Here is an 18,112-nt window from a genome sequence, read left to right as displayed (position 1 = left end):
TGTTAGTCAGATAACGTTTCTATGTTCCTTCTTAATGCTGACTGTGTATACAAATGATCGATAAAATGCTAATGATAAACCGCTGTTTGTTTACCTTCAAGCTCTGCTTTAGTTACTTGACACGTGTGCACGTGAAGCAGTCGGTGAGCGCCAGCACACACACACATATTATGAACATCACAACATGTGAGTGTTCTTCCATATGTTCGTGTTCCTCCATATGTTTTCATATAAGTTGTTCACAATACTTATCCATCCACATCTTTTCTAACTTAGTCAAGAGTGTAAACAATTAGCTGCGGTTAGCATTTCTCTTCTCACAAAGCAGCTGGATAAAAAATAAGGCTTTAAATAAAAGTGAAATAGCTGGATCCCTTCTACACAAAACACAAACGCCAGACCCCTTCTATGTTTACAGATACAAGCGCTGCTGTTTATAGGTCATTTCTGGTTAATGATGTCAGAATTTACCAGGGTTTTGGAATTGATGTGTGAACGGTCTCTTCCGGAAAAAATCCAGAATGTCCATGCCTGTGTGAACATGGCTGTCTTAAACTTACAGAAGCTGTTCTGGAAGTTTTCTGCATATTTACTGGTATCAAGTAATTAGTTCACTGCACTCAAATGGTCTCCACAGTCACCAGATCTCAATCCAATAGAGCACATTTGCGATGTGGGGGAATGGGAGATTCGCATCATGGATGTGCAACCAACAAATCTGCAGCAACTGTGTGATGCTATCATGTCAATATGGAACAAAATTTCTTGTTAAAACTGCCATAAATCATTAAGGTAGTTATGAAGTCAACAGGGGGTCCAACCCGGTACTAGTAAGGTGTAATAAAGTGAGTGAAGTCGTTACACAAAAATATACAAAAAGTTCTAATAATAAATATATATTCAGAAATGAAAACCTGTTCATCATTCAAGAGGTCACTGACAGAAAATGATTATTTTTTGGAGTAAATGAACAAATTCAAACAAACACGCACACCACAGTGATTTTTCTTAGTCCAAACGTAACAATTCCCAGAAAGCGTTTAGATGTTTAGTTCAGAAAACCTTTAATAGTAGAATTAGATTTAGCATTATGACATATTTCAATAAATATTGTGTTATATACAGATATAGCAGAAATGGTACATTCCTTTTTTCTTCAAATTGCTCACATTTCTGTACAAGCCAAAAATATCTGCCATTTAATTCTATTCATGCAAAAAAAGTTCATGTTTTAGTATTGGAACATAAAAATAAGAATTTGCTGTTGTTTTGCGCCGCTTGGAAATGCACTCGGATTATGACAAGAAGCAAATGAAAAGATGCACTTTGTGCCAGTACACAAAAGAAGCCGAATACACCCCCCTCCCCACCTCCACCAAAACAAATTAAGGCCATACCAACTTGTGCAAAAATAAAAATTTCACCCACAGTCTTGCGTACGTAAGTTACATAGGATGCCCATCACCATTTCCTGGGCAGTTCTCAAGAAAATAACACAATAAATCAATAAATATTCAAAACGAAATAGCTCAAATTGGGATGAATTCATCATCAGGACATGGGATCGATACGGTCATAATTATTAAGCCAAAGAACAAAGTGTATTTGCATATAGCACATATTTCACATCACATAGTCCTTTGTGTTCCAGAGCCAGTGTTATTTATTATATCTCGTCTCGTATATTGCGTTTAGCACATGGAGTGTGTGAGGGCCTGGGAACGTCGCTGCTGTCAGTTACACGCGGGACAGTCCAGCCAACTCATTAGCCTTAAGCAGGGTTCATCAGTAAATAAATTGCAAGTTAAGAGCTGAACATAGATGTACAAATGTTTTTTGACTACATATTTAAGATTCCACATTTCAGTCAAGAATGAGCACATTGAATGTACTTCCCACACACACCCTACACGGTGATGTAAATTATACATCGTGTGCCTCTATCAGTCTCACAGATGAAGTGCCACCTGCCGGATGAATGACTGTTTGAAATAACATCGATTCATATTGTTTGTTTGTAATGTTACAGGAGACGCAGTCGTGGACAATCCCTTCAGCACAGTTCATCATGTGTGAGCGTTCAAATGATGTGTGAAATGCGTTCTTGCTACATTGTGCTGCACATGGAGGTAAGCGTTTCACATTACAATGTTCTTCCTCCTTGAATTTACGTAACACTAATGGAATTCTGCTCCTGTTTAATGGCAACTGTATAAGAGTGATTCTAGAATTGCGGGTACATCTCACATCTCCAGGATAAAACTTGTATTATTTTTCGAAAACAACAACTTTAATGAATTTGAATAATAACACAAGCTTTCTTTAAAAAAAATAACGCTTGTGGGTGTATTTAGGGTCTTCCCACTATACCTATTTTAACTCTGAATCCTGCATTCAGCTTCAAATCATCATTAATAATTGTCAAATGTTTAGCGTTTTTTTGTGTTAACTCTACTACGTTAACTAAACATCTGCATGAAACATCTACTTTCAGTATTATTTGTCATTTCAGGTATAAAAAATACATTTTTGTGTCATCGGTTATAAAAAGCACTGATAGAAAAAGCCTGTGACTCACCCCAAATGATGTCACTTCCTCTGGCAGGAAACTCTGGAAGGCATTGAGGCATGTCAATTTGTACACAATGTTTACGATACACCGATGGTACTGTAGATTAAGACATTGTCTTATCAACACTATGTTTCTGAAAACATCTTTCTACTTTTGGTGTGCTCTGCAGGTGAGTGGGTTTGACAAACCACCTGTAAGACACACTCTTTACTATATGCATGGGAATAAAAAGAAAGAAATTACATTTGTATATTAAGTCATTTAGATTCATCATATCATTTACATATTGCAAATCTAGTGATTTGAAGTGCTTCTTTCATCCGCACTTTGGATAAACGTGTCTGTTACATGATTAAATGTAAATTGAGTCAATTTTAGTGAATTTCTAATTCACTTTTTCAAAACAACAATATGAAAGTGCATAAAATTCTGTCATGTCATGCGGTATCTGGTTTGAGGTTAGCAACTTAAAAATATCAACTCCTATTATCAATTATGTTATTGGTTTAAATTGTTAAACAATAAGTTAAACAACAATTAGTAAGAGGGTAAAATGTTCACGTTTAAGCATTTCACATTATATTATATTAATGGATTCAGTAAACTATATATATATATATATATATATATATATATATATATATATATATATATATATATATATATATATATATATATATATATATATATGTATATATATATTGTAGGGCTGCACAATTATAGTTTCAGAATTGACTCTGCAATAGTCACATTGCAGGGGTCTGCAATGTAGTTGGGATTATAGTTGATCAGGCAATTCAATTAACATCATAAGGGAGTTATTTCAAATTTTAACCTTAGAGTGAAAGCTCATAATTTGCATGTGTTTTTAAGGCCTGTGTAAGCATTTCAAGCTAATTTAAGCTATTTGGGCACAGTAAATGACATGTTTGTATATTAAAGATTAATTGTACATTATATAAATATTTAATCAATGAAAATAATGAAGTGTTTTTGTTATTAATTATATTATTATGAATTCGTTCATTCATCTTTTCGGCTGAGTCTCTTTATTAATCTGGGGTCACCACATCTGCATTCTGGGGTCACAAATTTAGCTTTCCCCAATTCATATATACCGCATGTCGTTGGACTTGTGGAGGAACCGGAGCGCCCGGAGGAAACCCATGTGAACACGGGGAGAACATGCAAAATCCTCACAGAAATGCCTACTGACCCAGCTGATGCTCGAACCAGCGAACTTCTTGCTGTGAGGCAATCGTGCTACCCACTGTGCCACCGTGACACCCATATTATTATTATTCTGTGATTATTTAATTTCTGTTTCTGAATACTGAAAATCATAAATCATTGTTTATTTGTATCTGTTGCATTTAACGGTCATATTTTAAACCACAATTTATGCAAATACACTCCTCTTCAAAATATCCAAATTGATCTAAAATTAAGAATTTTTAAAATTAATTTGGTGAAATTGAATTTTTATTGCAATATATATTGCAGTATATGAAACTCATTGCAATGTCTGTTTTTTTCCAATAATGTGCAGCCCTATTATATAAATATGTATTGTATTATCTCTCTCAAAAATGGTTGAAGTATACCCGCAATTCTGGAATGAGCAAATATAAAATACATAATACGTAATCTAGTGTTTTCATTGGTGAAGTATAAACAATTTCTATTTAAAGCACAATTTTTCACATATGCCGATTCAATTGAGGGAAATGATCTGATATTAATAATCAAAAATAGCCCTTCAAATTGACAACGATGACTGGTCATTTAAACAAGTGGAATAAATAAATAAATAAATAAATAAATAAATAAATATACAAAATAAATAGATAACAACTTCAAGCTTCACATCACCAAAGTTTGTACATTAAAACCATATTTGACCTAGGTGGAAATTTCTTTTGCAGGTTTTCTTGAATACTGTGTGAAAAACTGAACAAATTACAAATGTTATAGGCCTTACAAAATTGGTCAATGTCCACATCCAACAGAATTAAAATATCATACCCAAAAAGAAACATCTAACTTGAGTTTGAAAACCTGAAAGGCAATGACAATAGAGTAACAAAACTGCTCTTTGGTTTCAAACAAAGAAAGAGTTACGCAAAAACCAGAATGGCAAAAAAATCTTGCATATCCTACGCAGAGCATCTATCTACTTCATTATAATGGTGTTCTTCTTCAGTTCGCCAGTCAAAGAAAACATTACAAAAGTGAAAAATGACATCGATATCATCTGCACCACGGGAAAAAAAGCCTCGCCATGCAAAGACAGCAATTGAGCATGACTGGAAGAGAAAATTGAACACGTATGAAATAGCATCTTTTAGAGCCTTCAGAATAAATTGGCCATATTTGACACGATGAACACTGAAAATAATTGCATATACGATTATTGCATAGAGAAGCCAGATGAAGATGCATTCTAAATTCCATGAAATATGTGCACTTGTTTAATCTGTTGCACGATGTGGTGTTTATACATACAGTATAGTTTGAAAAATCGCTGTAATATACATTTGGTTGGAAATATAGATCTAGTTTCATGGCACTGGTTGTACTGCTAAACCAAGCTTATAAAAATAACACTGTTGAAATGTGAGTGTTGAAAAGATTCCTTTACCTTCTTTCTCTTCGTAATCTGAGATTAAAAAAGATTCAAAGGAAAAAATGCTTTAAAGCAGTATTTCTCAACCACGTTCCTGGAGGACCACCAGCTCTGCACGTTTTCCATGTCTCCTTAACCAATCATGCCGGATTCAGATCATCAGCTCATTAGCAGAGACTGAAAGACCTGTAATAGGTGTGACCAAGTGTGCCGCACACCTCCTTTTGAGTGATGCTTGTTAGATCGCCCCCTGGGGCCTGGCTGCAGTACAAGTTATAAAGCCTGCCTCCCCCATGTTAACCAAGTAGACTTGAGCACAAATAAAAAAAAAATCCCCAAAAATGGATTTGGTCAATTGAGGCACTGGCTGTCAAGCTGATATAGGTTCAGATCGTCATTTTTGTAAACATTATGTTTTTAACAAGTAATTTAATGCTATAAAAACAGGGCTTGTCATTGTGATTGACAGTTGTGATTGACAGCTTCTCTAAGCAGACCGTCAGGGCTTCGGGAGAAGATTGAAGTACCAATATTTGATGTCTGTGTTATATTACTATAATAGAATGAGTTGTTCAGCAGTAAACCATACTTTCTCACCTACAGGATCTGACGAATCACTGTTTATTTGGTTTAATGGGGGCTTTTGTTCGGTGACACAAGCAAAATGGTATCATGTCAGGGAAAACAGGTGATGGTTATTTAGCAGTAATTCTTTATTTTTAATTCTTGAATGTAAATTTCTCTTTGCCAGATGTAATTAAGACATCGGATAAACCAAATGAAAATGGAGGCAAAAAAAATAAAAAATAAAATAAAAATAAAAAGTAAACAATATACAAGCAATGTTGCTGGTGCCGATAGACATCAGTTGATGTATTAATACTGCTGAGTTTGTTATACAAATTGATAGAGATTATTGTAAATAGTGCTGGGATGTGTAAATAACCTCTTGACATTTACGAATCTTGCTGTTTTTATCTTTTGCTAAAATAAGCGCATGATTTTTCCCGCATGGCAAATAGCTATCCATGATGTGTATATCTTGGGTTTTGTTGATTTTTAATTAAAAATAAAAAACTTTCAAAAATTTTGTGTTTTTTATGTTATTTTTAATATTTTACAAGTGTTGTTTTTACCCCAATAATATAATAAATACCAACAACCCGTTATAAGACAAATATGTTAGGCTCATCATAGTTTAGTCTAAACCTAGGCTAGAATGTATGAAAGATCATTTATTTTTCAGATCAACATATATTGCTTTTATTAAATTATTAAAAACAGCTTACATCACACAGGGGTTGATTTGTCATACAAGCGTTTGGTTGGAAGCTTAATTCTGCGGCTCTGCCTCTGGCTCCATCAGGCAGTCCTTCTACGCATGCCCAGGCTCCAATTTCAGCAGTTTTTTGTGACAGTTTGTGCCCATCATGAGGTATTTTGCATTCACAGCTTTAGCGTTGTTTATATTTTTTACAGTCATTGGGTGTGATGGACGAAGGAGACATCTAAATCATGCAGTGCTGGTGGTCAGGAACGTGGTTAAGAAACACTGATTTAAAGTATATATACTTCTACATATTATTTGATTTAAACTTGTATTAAATATTTTCCTCAAGCCTCAGTCAGGCTTTTTCAGCTTAATTAAATGATAAAAACATAAATAAATAAATAAATAAATAAATAAATAAATAAATAAATAAGACTATGTAATTGTTTTTTGGTCAACCTAAAAAAATAACGTTTGGCACATGAATACAACATAATTCAATCTGAAAATGAGCACAGATAGAGGAACACATTGACCACAGCTTGAATAAATAAACTCTTTTCTTTTTCTCACCTGGCACTCATCAAGATCCATTAATAATCGATATCAGAATGAAACATCAGGAGACCCCAGGACACACGTACCAAAGCAAATCTCGGTCTCTGAGACCTGTAACATTTTCATAGTGTATTCATGGAAGCCCCAAACTGCCTCGAGAACCCGAAAAATGCTTCAATAGCTTTCTCACTGGAAGTATTATCATTTAAATATAGGATATATTACAGCAGTAATGTTTCTCCGTATTCTTGCAATGCAGTACGTCTTCAAGTTGCAAAAAAAATGTTTTACAAGATATCCTCTTGGATTCCCAGTCATCAGAAGTTCTTAAGTTGAATATTTACTTTTAGTCATTTTCTTTTTTTTTAGTAAATATATTGCCACATTCATATATCATGCATTTTACTGCATTGCTATTGCACAGGTCCGGATTATTCAGGAGGATAGAAGAGAAAAAGACGGAAAAAAAAGAAAAGGAGGAGGAATAAATACCTCTGCCGGGGACTCGTCATCACCAAAAGCGAGTGAGAGCACTGCACTGAGAGAAAGGCGGGCACGGTGGGACGTGAGGAAGGGGCGTAGAGGCGGGTGTATTCGAATATCTTTACTGCTTGTGAATATCCTCGCTGCGTATGATCTTGTAAGTGATCCAGTAGAAAATGTTAAAAATGAGGAAGACCAGCGGAAAGGCCACACGCGACACTGTGTCGATCCGTTTGGCACGGCTGATGAAGAGCTTGCGCATTTCCTCCACAGTTTTCTCAGGGGGGTTGGTGGAGGTGGGCGCGTTGTTGTTGTTGCCCTTGATTGCCATGCCGTCTTTGGCCTGGAGGCACGCTGGACCCATGCCGTAGGCTGCGAAGCTGAATCTGCCGTCTCCCGCCTCGTCCTCCTGCAATACAGCACAGGTGTCCATAATTCACACACTACCGGTTAGCATATTCATTAAATGATTATCTTTTGAAAAAAAAAAACTTTTTTCTGACCATAGTAAAGTCTATATAATGCAATCCAGAAGCATCAAAAACTATGCAAAACTATTATAATGATGTTGATGAAAAATGCCTTGTTTCCACTGAGTGGCAGGCTTGTGTCAGTATCAAATATTATTGTGATATAGACCTAAGCTACAAAAAAAAGTACTTCAAAGGGCTGGTCCACTACAATATCAATTTTTAAACTTTAGTTGATGTAGCACGTGTAAACATAAACAACATCTCTGTATGTAATACGCTCAAAGTTCAATGCAAAGGGAAACATTGGCTTTTACAGAGTTAGCTAAACAAAGCCTACAGAGAATAAAGTTTGGGGACTACAAGAAAATACATACAGGTAGGTGAGATCACAAAATCAGTTTATGTGCATTTATCATGTGCACACACCAAGCACAGTGAAGGGGCGTGGCCAGAGGCGCTGTAATGCTATAGCAGAGTACGCTAAAATGCGGTCTAAACGCTGCTATTTCCACAGAGCTCGTTCTGTTTATGTATTTGGGCTTATAAAGGACGTGACGCAAAGAGAGAAGTGCTGACAATTTAATTTAAATATGATCCAGAGAATTATAAAAAAGATATATCTAGCGTTTGACAAAGGACAGCTTCCAGAATCTTTCCCAGTTCAGTGCTGGATTTGGCTAAGAACTCCTCAAAGAAGGATCAGCTCCAGCCACAATAGACCAAGCTGTGGATTGTGAGCTACAACATGTAAGGATATTTATTTGTTAAAATTGAACAATTACATGCAGTTACTAGCGTTAACGATATGTTGTAGCAAGGACATAAACAAGGATGTAAACAAAGGGAAATGCTGTTTGGAACTTTTAACAATTTAGCTACAAATTCTAGGGATACGCCGATATAGATTTTTGGGCCGGAATCGATAACTGATAACTTTTTAGGTTTGGAGACCGATAACAGATATAGGCCAATAAATATAAATATTTAAAAATATTACATTTTTAGACAGTGAACAACTGATTTTATTTGAAAAACTGTATAAAAGTCTGAACTGATCTTCTTTGAATAGCCTACTCAAAGACAGCAATATTTAAAATTGCAAGGTGATTGTATATACATACAACTTCACATAAATTAGCATGCCAAAAATAAATTATTTACATTTCTTCATAGCAAATTAACATGAAACTTAACTGTTGCATAAAATAATAAGTTAAATAACCAATTGAGATTTAATTAACAAACGAGTTAAATAATTACATTTTAAATCAAATGAAAATGAAAGTTGTTGAATAAAACATGTTACAGTAATGTACACTTGTTTGTTGCTGGTTAATTTGACACCTTTACCACACTCCCGCAAGATTCTCTTGTGCTTACACGAAAAGTTATCTTTCATTTATACACATGTAATATTTTTCCTCAGGCAATTTAAACCAAAATACATGATGACTCTCTATCAAACATCAACAATGATAAGGAATATGATTGCTTACTGAGTTATTAATAAATATCAATACCACAAAAACTTTCTGGGAGTAGATTTTGAAGGAATAAACAATGTGAGAAAAGCTTATAGTGCACTGGTCAAATCTGAACAAGTTTGACCCACACATGTGTGAGGCAGGCAGTACAATTACATAATCTATCGGCTTAAAGATATCTGCTTAATTTTGATATCAGACAGATAACATTAAAAATAGCATGTATCGGCCAATATGGATATTGCCATCCTGCATTAGCATATACATGCTTAAAACCCGAATATATATGAAAGACACTTGTCAGATTTTATTTTAGAGAGCAGGCATGAGCTTCAGCTGTGTCCTCTTCTTTTTATTCTAATTCAGGCTCATACTGACTGACAGTATTTATACAGCACAGGCACAGTGCATGCGAATCACAGCATATTATGTTAGCTGACCAATCAGAGCCTCTTTTGGAGAAACTAGGAAATGTGACAGTCGTTCTCATGTTAGTTGAGTAGCAGTAATGAAGCATGAGCACACATTGCTTTGGATCTTATAAACACAACCAAGCCTTAAAAAAAAAACTGGACCCCCCCTTTAAAAGGTACAATAACAAAAATACTTAAATTAACAATTATTGTGTAGTCATGTTCCAAGTAAACAAATGTTTCAAGCTAATTAAATTGCAAAAAGATTATAAAGTATGATAGGTAACACTATACAATAAAGTTTTCATTAGTAAATGTTAGTTAATGGATTAAAATAGTGAGAAAAGGCAGATTACAGTTTCTGTCTCATTATTAGTTAAACAATACAGCGAAATGTTATTAATTATTAACCATATGCAGTACAGTAGGTAGAAACTATTAAGATAACCAATTTAATCTTTAAGCATTTGGTTCTGTTATGAACACCACTGCAAATACACTGTGAATATTCATATAAAGCACACTAAAACTTTCAATAATAAATAATTATTCACTGTATTTTGAAGTGTCCATGATATTAATATTGTGCATGTTCATTATCATGATATTTTAAACTTCTGCGTATTGGCGCATGCACAGTACAGTATGATTTGGTCCCAATGGTATCAGTTTCTAATTTGATACTTTTGACAGTGGAAAATTGAAATAAAATATCATACTGTAGTGCATTAAACTTTAATGCTCAGCGAACCCTAGCCTTAAATGGCATCTGATGTGAAACTACCCTGAACAGACACTTTATTAAGTAAGCCAAATTTCTAGTATACCTACGAATAGCTTGATTAGCTGTTTTAGGTGTGTCTGGTTGTGGTTGGAGCTCAACTCTGCTGGACACCGGCCCCAGAGGACCAAGTTTGGGCACCCCTGAAGTAAACCATACTAGTTCTGGGCAGGACCCCCTTTTCCTTTCTAAATTGCCTTAATTCTTTGAGAAACAGATTCAAGAAGGTTCTGGAAATCCTCCGCAGAAATTTTGTTCCATAGTGATATGATAATCACTTACTGCAGATTTGTCAGCTGCATAGTTGATCTTCTGTTCTAGCAGATCTTAAATGATTAAGATCAGAAAACTATGAGACCATTTAAGTATAGTTCATTTATTGTCATCTTTACAAAGCAGTTTTGAGCTTTGGGGTGGATTACCTTGCTGGGCGTAGACATCATAAGATTGGTACAGTAGAAATGAAACAATAAAACTTCTCCACAACAATACTAAGGTAGGCGTAGGTGGCTTTCAGTAAATATTTAATTGTTACTAAGGAAACAAATGTCTGGTCAATCTCCAACCCTCTCGCACCAGCAAGGCATTACTGCCTACATAAATGCACTATTTTCTTTTTTCCTGACCATTTTCTGTAAACCCTAGCCCAGGGGTGTTTAAACTCAGTCCTGGAGGGCCGGTGTCCAGCATAGTTTAACTCCAACTTCCTTTAACACACTTGCTTGTAAGTTTCTAGTATACCTAGAAAGAGCTTGATTAGCTGGTTCAGGTATGTTTAATTGGGGTTAGAACTAAAATATGCAGGATTAGACATCCCTGCCCTAGCCCATCTTGCCCCATCAGCCATGCCACATTCAAAGTTACTTAAATATCTTTTTAAACTTCAAATGATTGTTTTCAACAGGCATAATCAATAAAATGCCCAATGTTTATATACAGTAGATATGTAAGACAACCACTAATTTACTTATACTATAAACCATTACACATCCAGCCAACTGTTATGCAATTGTAAATATCAGCACATTGTTAAGCTCATGCAGAAGTGCAGAGAATTACTCCTCACACAGGCCTCACAACATGCCTTAATTATTCTTTACAACATGCTGTTGTTTTCTTCAAGTGTAAACTCATGAGCATACATACAGTATGACAGCATTGGCTTATAGTTTTAAAATAGTTTAAAATAACATCTGTCTAAGTGTAGAAATTTACTTCATGAATTTTTTGCTCCAATTTGCAGTCTGGATGCCTCAATACCTGTTGCCCAAAGCCAGAACCCATCTGCAGACTTTAGGCAATCGTTGACAGATATAGACGTATTTAATGGGCAAAAACTCTGAGTTTCTAACTTCGCAATCTGATTTCATTCAGTTGGAGGAGCTCAAACATGTTTGATATTTGCTGAGGCAATTTTAGCATCCAAAATCACATACTGTCTTTTGCCATATAAACTTTTTCACATACTGTATAGTAGGAAAATATTTGATTTTGATGCATCATCTCTTTTGTCGATCATCTCCTAGCAACAAGGTGCAAGACTGCAAGGTGCAGGACTTTGTGTGCAAAACAACCTTCAAGTCTGGTACAGTCTAATCCTCAGTATCTGCAAGTGTATGAATATATCATGCAATGTAACATATGGAATTATTTCATGCACTGGAATCATATGTATTACTACTGTAATTGCTATGTGTGATTTTCCTTTAAAGCACGGCATTAGGGTTACTATTATATGGCATTACATGGACTTCTGGCACAATCTGAGGGTGAGTAAATGACATTTTTTTATTTAATCATTCATTCATTCATTTTCTTTTTGGCTTAGTCCTTTTATTAATCTAGGGTCACCACAGCGAAATGAAGCGCCAACTTATCCAGCATATGTTTTATGCAGCGGATGCCCTTCCAGCTGCAACCCATCACTAGGAAACATCCACACACCCTCATTCACACACATACACTAATGACAATTTAGCTTACCTAATTCACCTATACAGCATGTCTTCGGACTTGTGGGGGAACCGGAGCACCCGGAGGAAACACAGGCCAGCATGAGGAGAACATGCAAATCTCACACAGAAATGCCAACTGACCCAGCCGAGGCTCGAATCAGTGACCTTCTTGCTATGAGGTAATGATGCTACCCAATGTGCCACCGTGACACCTCTATTTATTCATAGAGTATCAATTTAAAACTTCCAATCCAGTCAAATGGATTACATGTTTTGTTATGGATATTATCTATTGACATATGTCAGCTAGATGGCTGAGAGTGCAGACAGAGGTCGCAATATTTCACATGAGCTAACTGACTAACCTTGACTTGCTCCCAACCTCTACACACTCTTATTTGAGATTCAGCAGATGAACTCTATCTTACACGTTAATGAAAACAGAACCAAAATAACCACCTCATCTAATTAGATTTCAACGCGGCGTGATTGTGCTCGCCTAAATACAACCCACGGAAGCGAAATGGGATCATTATTTTCATAACGCATGTTTTCAATTTGCAGGTGCAAACATCTAGCGCCTAGAACTCTCCTACTCGCCTTTACTGAAAGATCAGCCATTTTCTATGCAGGACTCCATTTTTAGACACTTTGTCCTCCTTCTGTCCTTGTCTTTCAGCCATCCCATTTATAACTGTTAATGTGTGCCGGGGTAAATGGAAGATCACGCTAGGAAGTGTGTGTGTACGTGTGAAGGGTGATGTTATTCCACTGCCCCTTTGTTTTTGTATACGACGCTGTCTTTGATGCCGGGATGCTACGACCTTTCCTTGTCCTTCAGTTGCACTGGCTCACCATTTGTAAGTATTACGGATGCTCGGCTTTATTTCTGCTGCCATATGATTAATGTGGTGGCTCCGAGACGTGACGTGGAGCTGTAAAGAGGAGCTGAGCTGCAGCACCGCCGCGTCCTGCGTCACTTTCCCTCCCGGCCCGGCCCCTGCCAGATTCATTACCCTCCCTTCCTAATTAAAACTCCGCCATTACTGCATTAGGCGTGCCAGCCGTGTTCCCAGTCCGACTGTTAGAGGGGAGGAAAAAAAACAATAAGCACAACACTCGCCCGCGTCCTCCAGCTTTATAGAGGAGCGCAATATTATCAGCGAGTGTCAGAATGCAGCTCACGGCAGCGTTTGCAAATCAGGGGTGTGGTGTCCGCCGCTATGGACAGGGCCTCTCGGCTCCTTCATCAATCAAAGTCCCGAGATGTGACTGATGTTTTGATGTCTTTTATTGAGATGTTGTGATAAACGAGAGAAACCGAAATGGCCGTAAAGTAGCAACCTTATGCCGTTATCGTATATTTATTCAAAAGGCAGACATTTGCATTGGAGACAGTGACGATTTTATATAAAGTATATATTAAAGTGAAAGTCACCTCTATCGTACACGTTGAGATTGGGATGATGTATTGCATTTATCTGCGCACGGCATTACAATGCATTGCGTCGGTTTTATCACCTATGGGTGACTTGGAATGAATATTTTAGGAGCTGCATAAGAAATGGATTCAGGCATTAAGATGATGTGCCCAATGGCTATGACTCTTGAAGGGAAATATGTTTACGAAAATGCAATTTTTCTCCAATAAACATCTGTGCCCTCATAAATGCTGGGAATTTAAATGAGAAGCCGACAAATAGCATTTGTTCAGAGTATATCATTGCAGGCATTTTCTTCCTTTTAGGTTTCTTTAATGGCCAGAATCATTTTCAAACCTGTTTCGGAAAAGCCAGTGACATCAGCTGCATCGGTCCAACCACATCTAAAAACCCCTCGATTCCTGTCACTCTGTGCAATGACCTCTGAGTATAATGAGAACTGCTGGATCAAGAGTGGCATTTCTAACCAAAGATTGATTCTAAATATGTTTACTTAACACTTATTTTAATAGAGCTATGCCTTTAACCTTTATATATTTTCTTCTAATAAAGCAAAACAATACAATTATCGTGATTTTTTTTCCCATTGGCAATTAAAATGCTTGACCAAGTTTCTGACACAATTGAAGTTGCTACAGGAATGAGTGCTAAACCCAGTAGTTAGTGGGTTTTTGTGAATGCATTTTTGATCATGTTTTACATAAGGTTTGATTAGAACACAACTCTTTTTTTTATTCTATGGAAAAAATTAACTTATAACACAACTTGTTAGCTCATGAAACGTGGTTTCATGAGATGCAGAGTATGTCGACGTCTGAGTTCCAGGCAGTCATCTACCCAGATGAGTGCTGTGCAAGTCGGACTGTTCATCAAGGATCTATCGCTGGATGTAATCTCACTATATTTGTTAAACGTGACTCGATTGTTCTCTATCCAAAATCACATTCCCTGCTTTTTGAATCTTCTAGTTCTTTACTTGTTCTCAGGTATTTTGGCTGAGTGCAAAGATAATTTAATATATTTTTTAATGTAACCATGTACACTGATTCTGCACATTTGACTGATTGCTTGCATTTATTTCCTATAATGTATAAACTTATTTGGCGTTATACTTTTATAATGGCTATTATTGATTAGTAAAACTGATATTCAGCAAAAGAGAGGGTATTTTTTCTTAATTTCAATGAGAATGAAAGGAGGCAATTATGTTATAGAACACGTTTTGTTATAAATATGCATAAAGTGAAGATGACGGTCATATAAATGTAGCTACATGACACCTCAACATTTTTGGTGTCTGTTAAGTTGCTAATATTAAATTGAAAATAGGCAGTTCCTCAAATTATGTTTCCATTTTATTGCTAAGAAAGTGAAAAATTGTAGCCAGGGTGATGTGAATGAGGTTATAAAGTACACTGTTCCCTTTGAAGATTTATCCGACGTGTCCTCAGGAGCTTGTTTTCTATATCAAACTTTCCATATCGCACTTACAAGGAGAGGATGCAAGACTGAACTTTGTGTAGGCTACTTAATATTGAGCAAAAAGCCCCAATCAGATGTCGAATGTCTGCAGCCATGCCTCCATTTTCAGATCTCTATTTCCTTCATCCACACTAACACGGAGCAGCAACGTTTTAAAATGAAAACGGCCTCTCCAGCATTTTCAAAAAGCTCAGTTTACGGAAAGTGAGTGGCGTAGTGTGTGCGGATGGCAAAACTATAGCAAAACTTACGTTTTCAAACTAATACACAGTGTAAATAGGGCCTTAGAAAAGTAATCCTGAATGACCCACAATTTCAGTTTCACCTCAACAACATTAGCAGTGTGGCACTAAAACATTCTAAAGTTTACTGAAGGTGTATTACAACTCCCACTAAGCAATTTTGCATTTACAAGAGGTTGACATATCTAGTTGAAATACAAACATATGCCTTGGCTAAAACAAGGCTAAATTTGGGCTGTCACTGAAAATCTAATAGACGTCTAACAATATTCTAATAACAGACTTTATATATTAGTGATTCATTGCTGTCTATTCGATGACTACAGTCAACAACATTTAAAGAAGATCAAAAACCTGTGGTCAAAGTTGTGTTTAAACTATTCAACAACACCCATTCTTGTCTTAGGACAATTTTGATAAACTTTTTTGATCCACTTCAAATATTGACAACTGTAGTCTATTTTTAGATTTCTTATGAACACAAAAATGCCTTCCAGACAGGCTCAGTAGCTCAAATTCAGTAACATTTTACCTGCAGAAAGGCCCTTTGTCCATTTCCAAAACCATTCAGATGTGTAAAGAACTCACACAGAGATAACCAAGCAGCTTTTTAATTGGGCAGCATGGCAGAATTATGAGACCAACACAACTGAAATCTGCCCGGTGATTTTTTTCAACTACTTGTGAAATTTCCAGTCATGTGAGTTCCTTTTGGAATAACAGGACTTTGAGCATGATCATTTCAAAGAGCAAAAGTGATCACACCTTTAGTGGTGTTTGTTCACACAGGAAAATGTAGGGTTGGCGTAGTAATCTTTTATTTTTAACAAACATGAACAGAACCCTAACAACATTTTCATGATAAGACAATAATAATAATAATAATAATAATAACAACAATAATAATAATAATAACAATAATAATACTAATACTACTACTACTACTACTACTACTACTACTACTACTAATAATAAATGACTAACTGACTTCATCCCACTTTTGCATCAGTACTGTGGCTACATACTGTATGGGCCAGGATCTGTAAACCTCCCTTTTATTACCAACTATAACCCATCAACCATATCTGAGACCCACAGCACGTTCCATTCAGAAGGGCTCATCCCTATATACTCTAATATAGGGGTGCCAAAACTCTGTCCTGGAGGGCCAAAGTTTTTGGTATACCTAGAAAAAGCTTGTTTAGTTGGTTCAGGTGTGTCTATACTTGGGGTTGGAGCTAAACTCTGCAGGACACTGGCCTCCAATGTGACAGCTTCGAAGGGATTAGAGCAAAGGCATGAGTCCTTCTAAATGGATTACGCTGTTTGACACCAAACAACTTCTCTTAGCAAAGGATCATGGAGACCAAAAGTGTCCATCAGTTAGATACTTCAAAATCCCTTATTTTTGAAACAGTTTTGATCAACACTTGAATATGGTGGAAATGATTGTTTTCACTCTGAAGTGCCCTTTAGAGGGCAAAAGGTCCTGTCTGAATTAGCTACCGATGCATCATCATCTTCATCAAAATGTGATCAGTGTTTGTACACATTTGAATTGACAGCACCTCTCATAAATAATTATATGTGATCTCTTATGTTACTAATGTTTGGTAAATATCGAAACACAAAGATGGCCCTAATTTTGAATATGTTTCCAGTAAATGACTCTTATTTGGCATCTCTCATTTTCAGCTCGTTATTTTATCCTTCTCCTCTTTGAGTGAAAAACCCAATAATGATGTTTTACTTGTTAAAATTTGCCTTCATACTTTTAATCTCATGCATTTCAAGTTGTACTTTAGTTTGAATGAAGGCACACATTTATTACCTTCAAAAATGACATCAAACCTATTTTATATTGTATTTTAAAATATTAAATGCTGTTTAATAGATATGCAAGTCTTTAATATATTTTTTAAAAGATAGACTGCAGAGAGACCACATTCCAGCACAGGTTGGATGAGTGATCAGTTACACAGACTTAAGCCGCAGTCACAGTAATTTTTTCCCCATAGACTTCCATTCATATGCATGCAAATGCGACAGATTGGAAACGCAAGCTTGAGCAACAACTTTCGCAGTTCGCTGCGTTGCAAAGCTCAAGCTTGGTGAACTCCGTCCTGCGAAATAGCATCACGTGGCTGCATGAGACCAATCAAAGATCAAAACATTACCTCTCTGGACAGAACTGTAAAATATGAACTAATTGCTTGCTTTTTTAAATGTCAAATCATCTTGTTTAATCCCGCCCCTTTTCGTAGAACTGTACGACAGAATTTTGCATGCTCGAACTCTAGTGTGACCATGGCATTGCCCTGGACAATAGAC

General features: G+C 36.2%; 1 protein-coding gene across 4 annotated transcripts in view; it reads right to left on the bottom strand.

Annotated features, from left to right (window-relative positions):
• Positions 1 to 7,010: 7,010 nt before the first annotated feature.
• Positions 7,011 to 18,112, bottom strand: part of glra1 (glycine receptor, alpha 1) — an 89,054-nt gene continuing 77,952 nt past the window's right edge. For 3 of the 4 annotated variants that reach the window (XM_073921159.1, XM_021480963.3, XM_068213155.2), the window contains one exon: positions 7,011 to 7,918. In XM_073921159.1, the coding sequence (XP_073777260.1) occupies positions 7,631 to 7,918 (288 nt within the window). In that variant the 3' untranslated portion in view covers positions 7,011 to 7,630. 4 annotated transcript variants of the gene reach the window in all.

Source organism: Danio rerio, chromosome 14 (genome assembly GCF_049306965.1).
Source record: "Danio rerio strain Tuebingen ecotype United States chromosome 14, GRCz12tu, whole genome shotgun sequence".
Classification (NCBI taxonomy): Eukaryota; Metazoa; Chordata; class Actinopteri; order Cypriniformes; family Danionidae; genus Danio; species Danio rerio.
The sequence above is the reverse complement of the archived record's forward strand: the minus strand, read 5'-3'. Positions and strand labels throughout refer to the sequence as shown.